The sequence below is a fragment of the Etheostoma spectabile genome, chromosome 1 (genome assembly GCF_008692095.1).
Source record: "Etheostoma spectabile isolate EspeVRDwgs_2016 chromosome 1, UIUC_Espe_1.0, whole genome shotgun sequence".
Classification (NCBI taxonomy): domain Eukaryota; kingdom Metazoa; phylum Chordata; class Actinopteri; order Perciformes; family Percidae; genus Etheostoma; species Etheostoma spectabile.
In genome coordinates, this window is record NC_045733.1 from 24,971,376 (window position 1) to 24,991,649 (window position 20,274).

Sequence of the window (20,274 nt, forward strand, 5' to 3'; positions counted from 1 at the left end):
CTCAATTGCATTAAAGCATTTCAAAAGGCTTTTTGTTGCTGCCATTGCTCTTTTGTTCTTCAGTGTAACGAAAAAGAAAGCATGTCACCATTGTGAGGACAGAAAGCCACTCTAAAGAAGAGAGGAGGGAGAAAAGAGAAAGAACACAGAAACAAAAGATGAGGGGGCATTAATTAAAAAAGAAATCTTTCATACAGAAGAGAGCTGACATGCATAAAGTATGTTTACTCCTGTTGGATGGAAAACTGTACATGTTCATGTAAAAGCCAGACTCAGCTGAGCCTCATTGCAGTGACTCTGCTGATAGCTCCTCCACCTTATCTTTGTCTGTAAACATCGGATGACTCCAGTGTAGTCCTCAGTCATCCTAAGATAACTTGACCACAATTTCTTGAAAGAATGTACTGGAAAGAAACACTCCCTCATTTATTTAAGCAAAGATGGCCACAGCTTCTGCATTGACATAATGGAGTTACTATCAATAAGATACATTCATGTTTCTAAAAAGCAAACACAAATCTGGTTTCAATTCACTGAGGCCCCTTGTGAAGAGTCCTGCTGGGTGTCATATCTACCAAACAGATTAGAATGATGGGAAATGTTTTGCCTCAAGGAGAGACAGTGCAGGAGTGTATCTCTCACCATACATGCCTCACATTAAGTACACTGCATTGAAATGTTTCCAAAGAAACACGGTTGCTGCTTGAGCTCCTGCGTCTCTGTATGCTTGAAAGAGTGATGTGCCTCCTCTAAAGACCTACTTAGAGTCTTCAGAGGAAGCTAATCAAATTACTATATTTGCTATAAAGACACCTTTTCACAATCAGTCACAAGCTACTGCAGTCGGTGCATCAATGAAGAGCACATCCTTTCTATATTCCTTTACTACCTCTCAGCCTAAAAAGTGAATTTTCTTCTGACCATAACAGCTACCATTAGCGAGCTCAGGATGTAGATAGTTTATGTGTGACATACTGTATACTTTGCTGTATATTTTTTAAGGATTACATTTTGCATTCCCTATCCACATCAATGTGCTCAGCCATAAGTTTCACATGTGTCTCCCTCAGCGACATCTGTGCTGTTCAAAGAAACAGCTCACTTCTGGCTGCCGACTTATTTATTACACACCATCCCCTTTAAGAGTCAGACCACATTAAATGTTGGTTCTTCAGATCTCTGCACTCTTAACCATGTGGGGTGGCTTTTGCACAGCAGTCAGGGTGAAGCTGGTTCTTTTGGCACAACTGATTTAGCCTGTTGTTGATCATGGTTTGTATAGGAATGCTTCCAGATGCAGCAACAGCGACATTGATTATATGCACCACACTTCTGGGAAAAACATCAGAACCGCATTTAATGGTAAGGAGTGTTAAAACACATTGTGTACACCTGGATAGTCCCCACTTTACCACGCCAAGTATGGGTTACCGAGCATTATGAGGCTTTTACAGCACCTATAGCCCAGTATACTGTGGGTCATATCACTGCACATATGCATTCACACATGAGGTATCTGTGTGCATAAGATGCATAAATACAAACACACATTGGAAACGGAGTGGACTAGGTCTCAATCAGGGCTGAAGTAGTATATCTAGTTTTCATTATCAGTGCTCATTCAAAATCAGACTTTCCAAAGACACTCAGTCTGTACAAATTATTACTCAAGGAGGTCCCAGGCAATCACGAAGAACTCTTAGAAATTTCACTTCCGAGTTTAAAAAAATCCATAGACCTGTAAACGGTTACATATAGAATAATTTTCATTTTAACTGGAAAGACAACATGGCAGTCTTTCTTATTGGAAAACTATTGTATAACATCAAATCTCTTGTCTCTTACAATAACCAGCAAAAATTGATTAAATCATCAGTCATAAAGTCCAAAAACTACTAGGTATGGGAATCACCAAAGGCCTCACAATACATTATCATCACAATACTTATGTCACATTACAATATTATTGCGATTTTAAACATATTGCAATATTCTGCGATATATTGCACTTTATTTCCTTTTTCCAGCATAAAATATTTCCCAATTTCAAATGATGTCCCTAAATGGACGCTTTGTCAACATCTGTTTTATCTAAATGAAAAATACATTTCTCTGTTGGTTCATCTCACTTCAATGTATTGCTGCAAATTGTGATTGTAAAGCAGCCAAACTGACCAACACATATATTATAAAAGATCGATACTTGGCGTCTGTGTATCGATTCAGTATTGTCACGGAAAATGACGCAATACTAAATTGTATCAATTTTTACCCCCACCCCTTAAAGCTACTAAGGCTAAAGGATTTCCTACAAGAAAGCTACAACCGTATCCCTGAGCAGTGTTCTGTCCACAGACAACTCTGACATCACTAGCATCCCATTGTTTGCCTCTCTCCTCCCTTTGGTATCCTTTAGTAACCATCAATATGCTGTTTAACAGAATCCCCCAACATCATTTTTGGAGTTATCTCCATTCGTAGTAAAAAGACCTTATGTGAATGTTATTTTCTGTCCCAAAGCATCTTAATAAGCCATTAGGAGTAAATTGTAGCATCCTTATACCCAATTCCAGCCCTCAAGACACAGAATGCAAACATTTTAAAACACTGAAATACTAATATTAATTGGTTTTAAAACTGAAAACCATGAAAAAACAAATCACAGTATGTACAGTAAATGTAAAAATGTTAGTTTTCCCATGTATGTATGTATATATATATTATTCATGTGGATTTGTTTGTTATTTTAACATTCTGTTATGATGTGTATGTTGCGTGGATGTTTTTTTTTTAGTATTCCACCAATTATTCCATTGATTAATTGAGTAATTGGTTCAATTTAATTTCCGGAAAAAGCAACATTTTTATTGCCTACATCGCTTACCATATCATCTCTCAAAAAACTAAACATATTAAGTGCATTTAAGTGCCTTATTACATTGTTTTCTCATTATTCACGTTCTTTATCATCATTTTGTAATCTGCGCCGTCAGTCTTCATGGCATGTGTCGCCAGCAGTGTCAGCCCGGTGTGCGACAGTAATAATCATCTGTGCCGAAACACAGTGAGCGATACAACGTTCGTAACGTTGGTTAAATGAAGCTTCGAGGCAAATCATTTTCCAGCAAGGATTTTTAGTAATCAAATTATTCAACTTACTCGAGGAATCATTTCAGCCCTATTGGGATCCCTCAAACAAACTAAACTGCACTTGGAGAAAACATTATTTCCCACATCCTCCATCTATTACTTTGATCGCCTAGCTGCTTTCACAATTATAAGTAGCTAAATTACTTTTCAATAATTCCTACGCTAGCTTCCCTCCTCTCCTGATGAATGAATGTAACTTCCTTTAGCATCCGAGGCAGTGAAGCAAAAAAAGCACCCCCAACTTGTCCCCAAGGACCTTCTTCATTGGAACACACTCCACACAGCCATTTAAGACCGCCAGTGGAGAAAGGGGCGGAGGCCGTGGGTTGCACCCTATGAAGGTGCTCTTAATAAGTAACAGATATTCAAGATTAAGTACTTCACGGCACGCTTGACAAAATCCAATTTTGTTCCTCTGCCCCCATCCCTCTGTGATAGAGTTATTAGCAGTGTTTCTGCTACATACAGCAGCACAAGAGTATATAATAATTCAGGTGCTACAATGGAATGTTGGTATTTTATAAAACATGATAATCCCATGCCCCTGTGAATGAGCGATTTGTCCTCAACACGGGCTACAATAATTCCCCTCATCACTATAGTTGCAATTCTTATGCACTAATTTGGTTTTCTTTTATCTGAGGATGAGGTAAAAGGTTGAAAAGTGGAACAACAAAGTTGTTAAACCATCAAACTAGGGATGCATCTAACAATTACAAAGAAGAAGAAGAAGAAATACGTTATTAATCCTCCAAACAGAAATTAAAAATGTTTTGGTCTATAAAGAAAATGGTCTAAAATGACGATCAGTGTTTGCCAAAGCCCAAGACAATCTTCTGAAATATCTTGTTTTGTCCACAACTCAAGAAATGAAGAAACGACAATTTTGACTTTAAAAAGAAAAAACAATTACTCCCAAGTATGCCGACACATACAGTGGACAATGCAATTCACCCTGTTACCATACAGACAATCAAAATCCCTATTCTTCACATAAGTTAGAAACTGATGTGATTAGGAAAGTAGGGCTTCATGCAACAACATGAGGAGATCCACTGTGACGGGGCTTTGCTTTTGGGAGAGTGATTTATAGGGCAGGGAGAAAAACAAGCCGCAGTCAAGCCGTAAACAAAGCTACAGATTTTGATGCAAGGATGTCTTGATTGAGGCTGGAAGCTCTGTGGCCTCAGATAGCCTTTCTGTGAGGATGAACGGAAGTCCCTGTACGTCGCCTACACTGACAATAGACTGAGCCCAGGGGTCCTATACCACTGCCATTGCTACTTTGCTTCCCATCCCCCAGATTGGGCTGTGCAATTATTGGGAAATTTAATCGCAATGACGATTTTGGCTCCTAATAATCACAAAAGCAGAATAATCGAGAAAAACGATTATTTTTCACATTAAGTTTTACAAGTAAACTCTTATTTTGTCTTGTGTTCTATCTTTTTTTTAAATTCAATAATAAATCTTGTTAAATAATCGGATTATGATTAGGATTTTTTCCATAATCAAGCAGCCCCACTCTCAGAACCGGATAGGAAGATACTAGAGAGATTACATTAGAAGGGTTTAGGGACAATCACAAGTCTGTAGCCACAAAGAGCCCTCAGTGGTGCATACAGCAGCTGTATGTGCAGTCATCATTTGTCCCTATTTCCCGACATCTAGATTGCTCATGTCGAAACAGCTGAGAACATTAACCCTGGTTTTATTTTAGAAAGCAAGTAGCAGCCAGAATACCCAGCCTACACACAGGGGCGAGCACAGACTTGTCAAGTTAAAAAGGGAATGTCACCAAGTTGTAAACACTTCCTGACAGGAAGGGAGGACTTCCTTAATCCTGGAGCAACCAAGCCATTCCTTATTTTCCACCAAACAATTGCAGATAGTGGCTCTCTTTCTCGACTCATGTTCCTATCACAATAACAGCTCATTTCAACTGTGACACATAAAAATGTCACAGTCAAATGGGACGTCTTGTGAGTAAATTAAAGATCAAAGCAATATTACAACAGACTCAAAATAGTTTAGTGGACTTGTTTCTCATTCACAGAATGAGATGAAATGAAAGTCTGGAATCCCACTTAGAAAAATGGAAGTGTTCAGCTTCCTGGTGGCATTCAGATCACAGGGCAGCTCTGTTCGCTAGATGGAAGTCTGGCTGCTTCCTGCAGTGTGAAACAAAACAGCCTGCACTCACACGCTGGAGATAATAAAAAGCAAATCACATCTGCATGACCTCTACAATATACTGTATTTTGATGAAAATATAACTATTTTGTTACAGATTAAATTTGCTTGGTTTGGAGGGCAGAGCTAGTCTGGAAATCCAGGCCCAAATCCGAAAGATTAAAGGTCTGGCATCGAGTAATGAAAGTCGCCCATCTCGAGGGGCGGCACGCTTGGTGCCGCCCCTCGAGATGGGCGACTTTCATTACTCGATGCCAGACCTTTAATCTTTCGGAACCAAGCGTGCATTTAAAAATCTCACTGCATGTAATTGGATAACACTACGACCAATCACAACAACACACGGGGTTAGGTATCCAGAGCCCCATATGCTTACAGTAGCTACCAGCGGAGCTAACTGGTAGATTAAACTGTCGTCATCTGTTTAGCTCTCCTCTGGCCCCCTATATCAGATAGACGGATGTGATTGGTGCAGCTCAGTTACAAGGGTATAGTTAATGAGCAGCATTACACGATGCCAGAGCAACTCGGTGAGCAAATTGAAATTGTGCTCTTGCGAGAACTCTGCATTTCCAGGGTAGGGCAGAGGTACTGATTTTGAAAAACGGTACAAAAAAAGTCAATGCTTCATGCAAATTGTCAGTTTGTCCCTGAGATGGCATGCAAGCTTGGGGCTAAATTTGTTTCCTTTTAATCGGTGTGTGATATCCTGCCTTTCAGATTCCCTCCTTCTAGAGACACACGCAAACAAACAGACACACACAAGTCCCCAAAATGATATCTTGATGAAAAGCCAAACCTTTTCGGTGCTAAATTGAATTACCATTACATTATAGCTTCCAGCATCCTCCGCTACAGGATGACTTCATCCTGCCTCACAGAGGCGGGGCTTAAACATGCACGCTGTGAGGCTCTGTGCTGCTTCCTACTGCTCAAAGTGCCCTTCCAGGATTCATGTTCAGGTCGGAAGAATCCATTGTGCTGCCCTTTTGTCACTGACAATAAAGGCACTTAAAATAACACTGGGTAGGCGATAAAATGTGTAAGGCATATTGTAATCTGAGCATTGGATAACTAAAACCAAATATCTTGTAATTTTGCAAAAACCAGAGTGACTTTGAGAAAATGCCTAAGATGTAGGGGTGTATGATATATTGACTTAATATCGTTATTGCAATATCATGCTGTGCAATATTATATTTAAAGTTTCACAATAAGTATGCAAAATTTTGTTTATTTTGAGGAGCGATGCATCCTGTCCGTTGACTGTGTGGCTTAGTTGTTTGATTTAAAGCCTGCTTAAAACGCTATAATGATTGTGTTTCATTGGCCAGTTACTGTGCCACTTGCACATGATAGTGCATGTCAGCGCACGGGCACACTAAGTGCCACGTAACGTGTGTGCATATTTCGACAGAGTGACAGTGTAAATGAAGAAATAGATAGAGACAACAAAAACAGAAGGAATCATGAGTACATGATACTATCCCAAAAACAAAAAAAAAGCCAAACAAGCCTCACTAGTGAGTGTTTTTTCTAGGGGCACAAAGTATGACAAGGACTCAACGACACGTACTGAAAACCCCAATGCTATAACGTATTATTTGGCCAAAGATATGATGCCCATCCACACAGTGGATAAAAAAGGCTTCGAGAAGCTTCTGAATGAACTAGACAAACGGAACCAAATCCCATCTATCACCTATTTCTCCCAGGTAGCTATCCCACAACTTTATAAAAAGGCGGTGCAAGCAGAGTTTGGAGCCGTATATAAAGTGAGTCTCACTGTGCACTATATTGTCATAAAACCTATGAATATTGTTACGATGCGCTTTCCCATTAAGTTTGTAATTTTACATTTGTTTAAAAATATTGAAATTAATATCGATATCATAATATTCATAAATGATATCACAAAATCACATTTTGTCAATATCGTGCAACATTACATAGATGCTTACATTTTTCAAGAAATGCATGGCATTCTTTGAAAGCTCAATGGGTCAAACTGGAAACAAAAATCTCACAACTATATCTGTTACTTCATGCCTACAATATCACAGTCTAGACTTTACTGTAGCAGTATGAGTAGGAGGAGCTATAGCAACACAATGTCTTGGTTATTTTACACAGTTAATTATATTTATTGAAATAATGATCTACTCTGCCCGCCACTGACAGTAACACATTTGTCATGACTAAGCAAAACAAAGAAAAACAACAGCTGAAAACTCTAAGTCAAGTACAACACAGCATTCACACTAAATCTGTAGATTATTTCAACCTGGGTATCACATTGTCACAACAGTGGAAAATTAAAATAAATCATAATTGTAAAGGCTATGTAATATTTCCATTATGTATTCATTCTGCTTGGCGGTCCATGTGTGTAAAATACTCTTCATTTTGGATAATCCGAGTAAGTAAGAAAATATCCCATTATGTCCAACGATATGACTTTTACTTGGCCAAATAGCACAAATACAGGTGTGTGTAATTGTAGAGCAACAAAGGTGCATCCTGCATCGCACTGACATCTGGGTTTGCTATAAACCTAACCAGCCTTTATCTGATACAGAAAGATAGAGAACTGCACTTGAAAGGGGTGCTATAACAAAACATGATTGGCTCTGATGTTTTTGTCCATTTTCTGGCTGCCCGATGAAAACCACTCTCACAGACACAGGTGATATTGACGTTTGTGCTTGACATTTCTCCTATCAGGAGAGCGTAAAAGGCCGGTGGGATACATTTATAAAACTCCCCTGATGTCTGGAGTGCCAGGGTGAAAGACCCAGCGAAGATATTTAGGTTGTGGTGAAATGAAGCAAAATTCAGCCATGCTCTACAGGCATTGTAATATGCCAGTCAAACCAACCTGATCTACCCACGCTAACAGACTGTGGCTTGGAAGGTGTGTCTGGTGGTCAGCTCTTTTGCATGCTGCAGTGCACCATCTCAAGATCAATCTGATCAGTACACATCCAAATGGACCCAAAGGATAAAACAAGGGATAACGACAACTTTTCCACAATAAGTTAAGCCAGACTTAGCCTGCAGTGGACAATCTTTGCATTTGTATGGACTTTTATTTATTGTATTTGACATATTGTATTTACAATGAAATACAATGCCGGATCTCTATCTCTGAAGACTGGCAACTACTTATGACTACTACTTTGAGGTTGTTAAATTGGTCAGGTTTTAAATGAAATGCTTATTATTTAAATCCACATGTAGAGGGTTGAATATATTGAAGTTGATAGATGTATGTTTAAATTAGAGTTTACATTCACCAACTTCAACACACAGCCTCTCCCTAAATCACTGTGCCAAGCCAAGTGTGGTCCGGCACATGAAAGCCTATATAACCACAATTTGTAATTAGTACACGTTTTTGTACGGATTAAACAAGCAAGATATATTATTAATTTGTGAGATAAAGTTTTTTTATGCTAAATGGCTGCTGGCAGTCACAGAAAGATAGAGAGTGATATTGACCTTCTAAACTAACTAAGCATACATTTTATAACTGGCAATTTGTAATTTGGGCCAAAAGGGTCAAGCAATTGATGCCTACTTATAGCATTCAAGGAGGCTAACAAAAACATTTAAACAAAAACAAATACATTTAAACATTAACAGTTGTTTTTTAGAAGGATTTGGCTTTTAGGACTAAGTTCATGAATCATGAGGTGAAATAAAAAGAGCTTTCTAAATGGCCCCACCAGTTCTTTTTTGACCTGTAAGGCCTACCGTTTCCCCAAATTTCACTGAATTCTGTAGTGGACTCAATTTTAAAATATCTTTCTAACAAAAAAACTCACATCCATACAGGATCAAAACATGACCTTATTGTATGGGATACCAATGGTTTTCCACTTCCAGCATACTCTTTTCAAATGCTGAGCCAGGTTTTGTAAAAAAATAAAAGGAAGGGATGTAGCAAAATAAGCACAGAGGAAATCTGTTGATCCAGATGCCTCTTTTGGCTGTACTACAACTGTCTTGGCTCCTGATCCAAAATTCTATAGATAGATAAGCAAGCTGGCACATAGGATCACTGAGTTATAGGGACCCCAAGCCATGAAGAGAGCCAAAGTTAGATTGGAACAGCAGTTTCCAAGGTGCACAGACAGAAACTCATGATTACGGGCTGCACTTCATAAGGATGCCGCAGCCTGTCAGCTCCGCGCTACTGCTTTTTGTTTACAGATTTCCGAGTGGAGCCCGTCATCACTTTTGCGTGTCCTTGAGAGAAGTTTGGTTAGCGCTGAGAAGAGCAATGAGCTGGGAGATGAGGCCTTTAATTAGCTCAAAGGAGGGATGATAATTGATCATCTCCCTCAAGTCATTCTCCCATGAAGGGCTTGCCACCATAAAAAACAACAAAAAACAACAACACAATGCCTTGAAAACTCTAAATCGCAAGTAACAATCTGCATCAAAATAAAACTCCATATAAAGTGCAAATATACACTGAATAGATTGACACCTCTTAGATGTTGATTGGTACAAAAAAACAACACAGGATTGGAAAACTGTGATGAAATAGGACACCTGTGAAAACATAGTAGCACATCATATTTTGCAATACATCATTGCATAGTACAACTTAGTTATCTAGCTTTTTCCCCCCATGAAACCCTGATGAATAGAAATGGACTTGGGAAAATTCCCTTGATGCCGCTATTGGCATTTCTGGCATTAGGTAAGCAATGGAATAATTAGCATTCATGAGTCAAGTAATTAAAACATCAATGTAACCAAGCAGTGCTGTTAAGACACTTGTGTGCTCTTTGCTCAGTCTCCAACAGTCAGCGTTTAGTCTGAGCAGTTAGAAAGACGACCATTCCTGTGACACCACTGACTCCATTAACAATGGCACTGATGTGCATGTACCGTATGTGTGAGTGCGTGTCTTTGTGTGAGCTACAGAGTAGGCCTACACTTTTTCTTTCTCTCATCCCTGTCCAGATGTGAGAACACATATTGCAAATACAATATACTTTCAAACGTTCAACTCTAGTCTGAAAGGCGGGTGTGAAACAAACGGCAAACAGCGCACTAGCCACTGAAATATGTTTCTTTATAATGGGACTTTAAAATCATCACCTGGAGAGTCCTTTAAAGCAGGATTTACTAACAATGATCATGGCCAACACAAACAGCTTCCACACAAACTGTGTTCCTCACAAAAGGTTGGAACACAAAACCTCACAACACTCTTTGAAGCAACTGTGTTACTATGGTGGCTTATTACGTTTTGTTCACTGCAAATTATTCATTCACTATTCAAAAAAGTATATAATGAGACCTATTGTTTTACATATTCCAGACTGATCTCATGAAATGGCGTATGTATGACACGCCAATTCATATGTCATTGTTGGCGTGTTATCAAGATGCATACTCGTGATGTTGCATATTCTCATATTTGACATTTGGAAAATACTTAATATTGAAACAAAATAAATGTAACAAAGAATGCAAGGTGACATATTTTTTGGAAGGCATTTCTGCTGTAAAGTTCCCTTCCCTCCTGAGGATGTCAGGTCACTGACTTTTACAAAACCAAATTAAGGCTTACTGATTATGATTACAGACAATTTCCAAGTCTGTGGAAGGTTTTTAAATATTCTACAAACTAGATAGAAACAAACTCTACAAGGTGGCAAAAAACTAGATACCTCCTGTTTGCTGACAGTGTACAGTCACCACCGGGGACAGTGTGAAAAAGGGACAACCTGGACAACAGACAAAATCACCAATATTATCTGTTTTCTATCACAGTTCCTCCTCAAGTATTTCATTTTATTTAACCTTCAGTAGTTGACAAGAAACCCTTAAACCCTTCTCTCGACATATTGCTTAAGCCCACCAGCTGTCAGTACTGATTTAGCTTGTCCATAACATCATTCATACTGGTAGGTGTGACGTATTTAAACCTAACTTTACAACCATCTGCCTGTCTGTTAAAGCCATATGTGCACATGGAGAGGGAAAGAGGAGGGGCAGAAACAACTGTATTCCTGACTGGGGGAAATCCAAATAAGCTTCAATTAACATGAGACAACTATAATCTGTTTAACCAGCTTGAACAGCTGCAGTGGCTGGGTAAAAACGACACATTCTGGTTTCCTGCTTGTTTTACTGATAACACATAGCTGTATGATTATTAAGTGCATACTAAGTTCATGAGAGCTGCTGGCTGACGGTTTGGGAAAACAAACACCGGCAAAGAAGATTTAGGGGCTTCACATGGTTCCTGATGTCTGTGTTGAAAGCATATGGGAAATATAGGTGACAGTAACAGTTTGTTTGGTGTGATCAAAACTGGGGCCCTAAAAGCGCAGTCTTCCTTCACGCAGCACTCTTGTGACAGGTGGCAGATACTGTGGAATATAAATAAAAGTGGTGAACCAAAACCAACTGTGAACTCTCCACAAGTCACAAGACAGGTGGGAAAAGCAAACACAAAAGCAGGAGGAAGTAACGTGAAGGTGAAATCAAGACGGCCACAAACGTGTTAGTGATTGAGATGTGATCTGAGGAGGAAACAGTGGTGCACAGTGTGCATTTTCACAGGGCTGTGCTTTCTCCTCTGTACATGAGCTATGCAGACATTGAAACATTCCTCAGTGGGATCACACTCATCATATGGTATGTCCTGTCCTTAACCTCACTGACACTGAACATCCCAGGTTTCTCCAAATGAACCCGGTGTGTATGAATTCCTGAGAGGCCTGACATGACAGTATGCTCCAAGGCACGGCCTGCAAGCATTCTACCTGCTTGTCTCCACATTTATGTGCTGATGAGCGAGCAACCAACTTCCTGCATTAGGCACAACCTCAAAAGTTAAAAGAAAATCATATATATACACAATACAGTACATAAATGTGCTGTTATATTCAGAACTCTGTGTCAAGAGAAAACAAAATAAGCACCATCTATCCATAAACCCAATACTAATTCCCCCCCCACCAAGGCAACAGGAATCACAGCAAAAAGATCACTCAGAAACTTGATCTGTCTAGTTAAATAAGATTAGTTAGTTAAGTTAGAGCCATAGTGAATACGTCTAGATCACATTGTTGCTTGGGAATGAGCTGCAGATATAAATGAGCACAGCACACCCAGCCGAGTAGTTTGCCTGCACTTTACAGCAAGTCAACTGTCAAAGTAAGTAAAAGATCACGATTTTCAATACTAAAGCACGTCTGCTCTGATATTGCGATGTGTGTCAACACAGCACATAGGCTGTTCCCTTCACAGCACTCCCTGTAGTGGAGGTTAGTTATTAGAGAGAGGTGGATGTCGCAACTCATGTGGACATCCGTTGTGCGGTTTTGATAACAAGTTCTGCCGGTTGTAACGATTCATTTCTTACTACAGGAGTAGCTGGGTCAAGTGCTTCATAAACTTATTAAACTTAATTTATAAACTTGTAAATTAAAACTGTAATTCTGTATTTTCAATTTGAGGAAATAGGCTCAAAGATAGGCTAGATGTTAGGCAAGAAAAAAAAAGGCTTTGAGTGTCTTCAGGATTGTAATAGCCTACGTAACATTCCAGGCAAAGTATGAGTTGAATTGTTGCCCTACTTGACACAGACGTGGACTAATGTTTGGACTAAACTTCACCCACCTTCTCCTTGCTGTCGTGGTCCGGAGGAGGTGAAGTCGGAGATTTAACACTCCCTACAGCAACAGCTTGGGTGACTGTGACACCGCCGCCTGGAGCTGGGCTGCTCTTTTCGATTGTTTCCACCTTGATAAGTCGGTGTTTTGGTGACACATACTTGATATCCGGCGTCCCCACAGTGTTCAGGCTCGAGCCAAATGAAATATTTCCACCTGAAGTGTACGGGTCCTCGAAGTCCAGTTCCTTCTGTAGTTTGTACGCAGCGAGGATGTCCGGTTGAGCGGGGCTCGGAAAGGTGGCCCCCGAGCTTGTTTGTTGGTAGCCAGGCGCACTGGGCACACCGGTGTGACAATGTCTGTAGTCCGGTTTCGGAGGCGCCGGAGGGGGTGCTTTGGTAGTTTTGAATCCTAAGTGCTCCTTGAACCACTTGGCCATGCTGCCAGTGCATCGCTCTTAAGTCAATGAATGTAGTTTACTTCCACCTTTCCTGCCAGCGGAGCCCGAGTCTGTTCGTCAAAGTCGGTTTCTCGAGTCACCCGCGGCCAGCCGACCGGTGTCGGAGCAAGTCGCACGAGACTCTCGGTCCGGAAAGGAGTGCGCGAGCAGGGGAAGCGCGGCTACAGGCACTTTGTGATCTGCCCTGCCGCAACTCTGTCACTCACGGCTCGGCTGCTCTCCACGTCAGGTTTCCAGACTACGCAACATGGGAGCGCTTGTGCAAGTAGAACACACGCCCCCCCCACAACCTGCCCTCCCTACCTGAGAACATTCACTGCCACCTACCGGACCTCTAAAACCCCGCTGACAATACATCCAACGTTGCATGAATGTGTCTCTCCTTTTTTTTTTTTTTTTTTTTTTTTAAACCCACAAGCTCCGAGCCCCTTCTGATAAGGAATTTTCGTGTTAAATACAAAGGGATGTAATAGAATATATGTATGGATGCTAGAGCAGAAGTGATGCCCATAGCAAAATAAAACAAATGATTACAAGTTTTGCTCCAACATCCTATCATTTTGCAAGTTTCTTACGGTCCCTAACTCCACTGTGAATGAGTGGCCTATAGGGGAATTTAAATCATCGGGTAGGCCTATAGATCATTGTATTGTTATGTTGTATTCAAATACTAGTAAAAGTATTCCTTAAAAAGGATTGGGATAAATAAAAAAAAACCTTTGTGTAAATAGATTTCCTATTTCTCTCCAGTGTAAATTCTACAATACGTTTACATAAATGTACTCAGAAAAAAAGTAATGAACCTGTTTGCCTAAAAGCTCCTCTGGTCAACATTTTTTCCACCAGTGGGTCTCAAGGGTAGAGTGTCCTATGTTCATTGTGCTCTCATGTCCAGATGGCCACTGCAGACTGTTTTAATTGCAAATTGCATTGCAAATGACCAGTGGAGAGAGATGCTGGAGCGTATATTAACTCTGGGCAATGGACAAGATAAGTTCATTACACCAACCGATGAGTAGCTGAGGTGAATTGTTCAAAGCAACAACACAAGTAAACAGTTCTCTCCAAGGTGTCTTTCAATCTCTTTGACGCAGACGGTCATAGGTTCCCATGCTTTACACTAATTGCCTTTGCAATCAAAGGACAGATGAAAAAAATCCCATTTCCCTTCCCAGAGACACACTTCAGCAACAGTCTGCATTAGCAGGAGTCATGGCCGCAGCACAGCAGTTTTTTATGAAGCAATATTTCTTTTTAATAACACCACACACACAGAGCTTCGAGCAAGTCACAGTGTACAGATCAGAGTTTAACCCTGGCAGGCCCCTGGGAGAGACAACGCCACGCTCCAGAGATCAAAACAAAATCTATTATTTCTGTCCTGAAATCCTGCCATCGCTGCACTTTGGGCGTGCAGAGAGAAATTTGACCAGTGTCATTTTCCTGCACTTTACAGGAATAATTTCACCCCACAGCCAGGACATTAATACATTTAACTAGTGCATCATAAATAAAAGCTTTAAAAGAATAGAAAAAAACAAGCAAAACGGGTTCAGATGGTCCTCAGTTTATTGCAGCACTGGTCGTTTATGTTGCCAGCTCCGGGAAAAACCATCTCTCAGAACAAAAAGAGAAAGGCTTGTTCCATTTTCCAGCTCACAATATACACAATGTAGGTGTAATCCCAGTGCTGCATTTACACATAGTATGTGATATAAATATTGCCGGTGCTTCAGAGTAATAGCCCGTCTCATGTTGTAGGTATTAAAGGATCTGTGGTGGCAGTAGCAGGTGTGTCATTTAGGTTGCCGAGCTTGACTCACATCACAGATCTGTTTTTGCATTGCTACAATTGCTTTCCCTAATTTCCTCCAGCGGCTGTCACTGACACCCTTTAAAATGCAAATCCTGTAATCCAGCACCTCATATAGTCTTTTAAATAGCCTGTGCAGGCAGAGTGCTTGATGTATAGAATTCTGCTTAAATTATCATAGCCTACTTAAAATGATGTGAGGTGGGCTGGTAGTGTAGAGGTCAAAGACACTGAAAAACATTTAAAAAATAACTTATACTTGATACAGGATTGCCAGGTACACCAGCAGAAAGTGTTTCATGAATACCAAAATGTGTAGATGTCCCCCTTTCTACTCTGGTATTTAATGTAGAAAGAAATCAGTCATTGCATCATCCATTGCTATTGGCGAATGTTGATGTCTTCAAAAGTTGCTGCACAGCTCAAAGGTTTGACATGGTGTGCAAGACATGTGTTTATTTAGACAGGTTTATTTTGCTCTTAAGGTCTGTTGGCTCTGGAGTTTGTCAGGTGCTGCTGAAAAGGATTCCACAGCAGAACCAGGTAGTGCCGCGAGGGCTAAGACATCAGAGAAACAATTTATCAGAATATAACAACCCAATATGTTAGGGCTACTTTAGTAACATAAATGTCTTCTAACCAGAATTTGACCTTCATTCCTCTCTTCAGTCATCCTTTAAAAGTCTATTTCTATTTTGACCCTCTATTTTGTTATATTACTATTGGTCAGTTTTGCCACACTACAATTCAGACAGTTATTGCAAGCTCCAAGCTCCCACATTCTTTATTATTGTGTTGCCTTGTTCTCTTGCCTCAGCATTTCAGTGATGAATGCAGAATGTATCTGATGGTCAAAGCAAAACAGTGTTCACATGCTATGTCATTGCATTGCCAGGCTAGGGTAGATGCCAACTGGAGTAAATGACAGCTTTCTTTGTAAAATTAAAGTAATTTTCTGACTGGGGGATCCCGAGGCGTTCCCAGGCCAGGTTGAAGATATAATCTCTCCATAGTCCTGGAAGAAGAAAATGGTTTCAAATGGAAGTTAGAAATACATTTAGTTGAAAAGTGTCTCAAATTACTTCTTCAAACGTCTTCAAAATGGGGTTTCAAACTGTGCTCTTTCTTACACATGAATTATTTATCCAAACATTTATACACATTCTAGTGGTCTCCATGGAAACATGCTTAAGTGATTTAAGCAGCTGCTGGACATCTGAACACTTCCTTTTTGTTTCTTTGCATTTTAAATAGCATTTTTAACATCGAGGGCAGGGACTACTACCCTGGAAATCCAGAGTTCTCGCAATTTAAATTGGCTCAGCAAGTTACTCTGGCATTGAGTGATGCTGCTCATTAACTATACCCTTGTAGCCAAGCTGCACCAATCACATCGGTGTATCTGATATAGGCGGGCCGGCAGTTTAATCTACCAGTTAGCTCTGCTGGTAGCTGAGCGTATGGGGCTCTGGATACCTAACCCTGTGCGCTGTTGTAATTGGTCATAGTGTTATCCAAGTGTATGAAGTGAGATAACTACACATGAAAAAATAGCCTTTTGGCTAATTCTGGCTTTTTTAACCCATGGGAAATCGTGTGTTTTATTAATTTGCACTGTCCCTTTTCATAAAAAAACTAAATAACATTGAATTGAAGTCTACAAAAGCTACAAAAAATTGTGTGCTTTCCATCAGATGGTTTTTACCCCCCCCTGTCAATCACGCGTTATTTGCTTTTCCTGACTAGAACATCTGTGAACGTGTAACCGTTTTTTGTCTGTCAACAACTGTATCACCAAGGTCCTTAAGCAAGGAAATCAATATCTAATTGCTCAAGTAGACAGCATTTGACTCCGGTTGCTTTGTGACGTTCCCACTGTGGATGCACCGTGGGGAATAAGGTCAGAGCAGTGCTGACAAACAGGAAGCACACTTAACAAAACTTCCTGAATTAATGAAGGTTAAATGGAGAATCATTTTCCATCCATTTGTCTCATTCTGCTTTTTACTCAGTATTAAATCAGGCCAATGTAGAAAAGAAGGAACCTTTCTAAATACCTTTCAGCAGCAACTTATCTTACCTGTTATGTGGCACATATTAATCATTACAAATATGTCTGTGTAGGCCCTAACACACTGCTCGGACTGACTGCCTCCCTGAGTTGGCCACAAATTTCCCTCGGAACAAACCGAAGCAATGCCGCTTGTTCAGAATACTCATATTTTACTAAAATAGTTCGCCAAAATGTGTTTCCGAAAGAAATAGGCCATGCAGTTATTGAATCTGTCTTCATTTTAGATCAACAAAGTTCAGTTAAAAAGATACAGATTTTGAGAGACTCTAGTCACGCTCATCCTGCTCGTCATCTCCTTGGTTGTCTAAATACATCCGTTTATTTTGATAAGCATTACCAATTAATAGATGCCATAGTGAAGTGTTGTAATGAACATTATTGTTCACTGTTGATGTCACTAGCGCCAGTTTGTGTTGTCATAGCAACCGGTAGCGAAATTCGCGTTCATGAGCTACTCTCCTGTGTCTCTTACAAGTATAGTTTGTTCTTTTAATACATCTATGGTATAGCTAGCTACATGGCGAACTCATGGACAGGAGGCATATGTGAGGAAATACGCTTGAGACTTTTAAGAGGTGTAAACCAGCAAAATAGAGGCACGCTTTCACGGGCATTTTTTGTACGTACCTTTAAATACAAAATTAGGCGCACTTTACTCTCCTCCTCCCATCTCTTTATGGGAAACTCCCACTTTCCCCTTCACCAACACATGAATGCATATGCATGACACGGAAAAGCGCAATTTGCCATTTAGGCAATCTGCGCTTTTACCTCAGTGCGGCCTGTTTGTACATTCCTCGCTATGCTTTTACGGGCATGTTGTGAAACAAATACGCCTGAAATGGGCGCAAAGTGTCAGCACATCTGGCCCAAAAGTGTACACTTGCATCACTCAGGTAAACAGAGGAAGTGGACATAAAATGGATCTGCATGGTATCAACACAACACAGACACAGTAGAGGTTAGATCACTGTGGGATATTCCAACCCCGGCTCATGACAGTTTGTGAAATGGTCACGTTATTTTGATCTATCGATTCGTCAACATGATTTTCTCATTTTTACGGGAACATTTCACAAACTGCCGGGAGACTGCTCTGGGGGACAACAACGGCCACCGAGACACAATGTGCGGTCTCTGGGGGACGGGCAAATGAAACGCCAAACGTCGGCGATAATAACGGGACAAACCGCCACAAGCAGGATTTTCAGCTTTTCAGTACTGCTCGCCACCGTAATTGTGCTGTCATCAGAAAAGATGCTTTCAGGACGAAAAAAACGACAAAATTGTGTCCCTGTACACAAATAAATACATTAAATAACGTCACCATTTTAAAAACTGCCATGAGACTGGGCTGAGTATTATTCCTCCCAAACAAAGTCATGTTACGTCATGTTTGAGCCTGTGAGGATCAATCCTCCCCATTTCTTCAGGCTGACTGTGCAGCATCGTATGCTCTCCCATGCCTTTCAATCGGAGTGCAGACAGGGATCTTAAAAGCTAGCTCCCTTAGCTTCTCATCCAGCAACTATGTGGCTGTCACCTTTGCTTGCTCCAGAAAGCCTCGCCACTGCAGAGATGAAATGAAGTATTAATGGGCGCCTCTGCTGTGAAGGAGGACAAGGACAGATTACTAATCTGATTTATGTGTGTGGTCTCCCCATCTGCCCGGATGTAGGTGTGCACAGATATGAGCTAAACATACATTCGCTGTTTTATGACAGACTTTGATGGCGACAGTGGAAACAGGTGCAGTATATTGCAGCGTAGTGAAGCTTGACCTCTGTGTCGTGGAGCTCTGTTTGTGTCTTCTCCCTTAAGTGGTAGTTCTATTTGTCCAAGGAATTCATTAAAACAACCCTACTTGAACAACGCATGCCTCACTGACAGTCAGTGGGATAAGGCATGATAGCATCATAATAGTATTAGCTGTAAAATGTACTTAAGTATAAAAGGTATGTCCACTTTCAAAGTGCTATTAAATTAATACAAGAAGTTTGTTTATTTGGTTATTTTATTTGGAAATCAATCCTATTGTCACCAGTATTCTGAGAACAATAGTTAGGATCAATGGTAGTACTTCAGGTTTTGATCCACCACCCGTATAGCAGAGCTCGTCCCCAGCTGAAGAGGAAACATTTTGTACTTTCATTGGTTGTATGGCTTAAGCACTAATTTATATGTGGAAAGATACACTTCACAGTGTCCAATCATGGTCTGCCCTCTTTGTCCTAACAAGTATTATTGTATGCAGCTCAGTTGATTGACCAAGGTTGTGATGATTAATAATATTATAGTGCTTTTCTGAACTTTCAAGTGTATAGACCGAAAGTGTCCTCTACATATGACATCAACAACTTTGTGAGATTTTTCTGCTGCTGGTTTGCATACTCATTATGAATATGAGCTGCTGCAACCCAAAATCACTTGGATAGTTACTTTTTGATTTATGTCAGACCTGTAGCGTAGATCCAGGCTAAGATGACCCACTTTTTAATGGAATAATTCAAGGAATTTCTCTGGTCTTCCTAAAAGCTCATTCCTCACACTCTTGCACAAATCATGAAATTCTGTTATTGCAAGGTAAACAGAGTATCTGCAGACTGGCTCGGTGAGGGAAATAGATGTAATCTCAGGTGTTTGATGTTGGCTGAGGTTGACCCTTTCTCAGAGGCAACTTCTATCCCTTTTGGGAGCCCAGCCTCCGGGCTGTCCTCTGATCCAATTGTGTCTCCCTGGACTGTCCCTCTTGTATGCTTTTTAGCAGATCTAATATTTTCTGCTGTTCTTAGTTTAACAAATTCTTCTGTCACTCTCTAGTGGAAGCCTTAAAATGTGTTGGCATGAGAAGCTCTCCAGTCGACATCTTACCTTTTGAACCCAGCTAAGTATGTCACCCAGTTTGATAGAGTCCGCACTGTCAAACCGTGCAAAATGAGGA

General features: G+C 40.4%; 1 protein-coding gene across 5 annotated transcripts in view; it reads right to left on the minus strand.

The window, feature by feature from the left end:
• The window catches only part of shf (Src homology 2 domain containing F), a 100,170-nt gene extending 86,375 nt beyond the window's left edge, over positions 1 to 13,795 (minus strand). For 2 of the 5 annotated variants that reach the window (XM_032527136.1, XM_032526312.1), the window contains exon 1: positions 12,994 to 13,794. In XM_032527136.1, coding sequence (XP_032383027.1) covers positions 12,994 to 13,425 — 432 coding nt within the window. In that variant the 5' untranslated portion in view covers positions 13,426 to 13,794. Of the gene's footprint in view, positions 1 to 12,993 lie in introns of all 5 variants that reach the window. The other 3 variants (XM_032525550.1, XM_032527907.1, XM_032528634.1) reach the window with 3 other exon arrangements.
• Between the last annotated feature and the right edge of the window lie 6,479 nt (positions 13,796 to 20,274).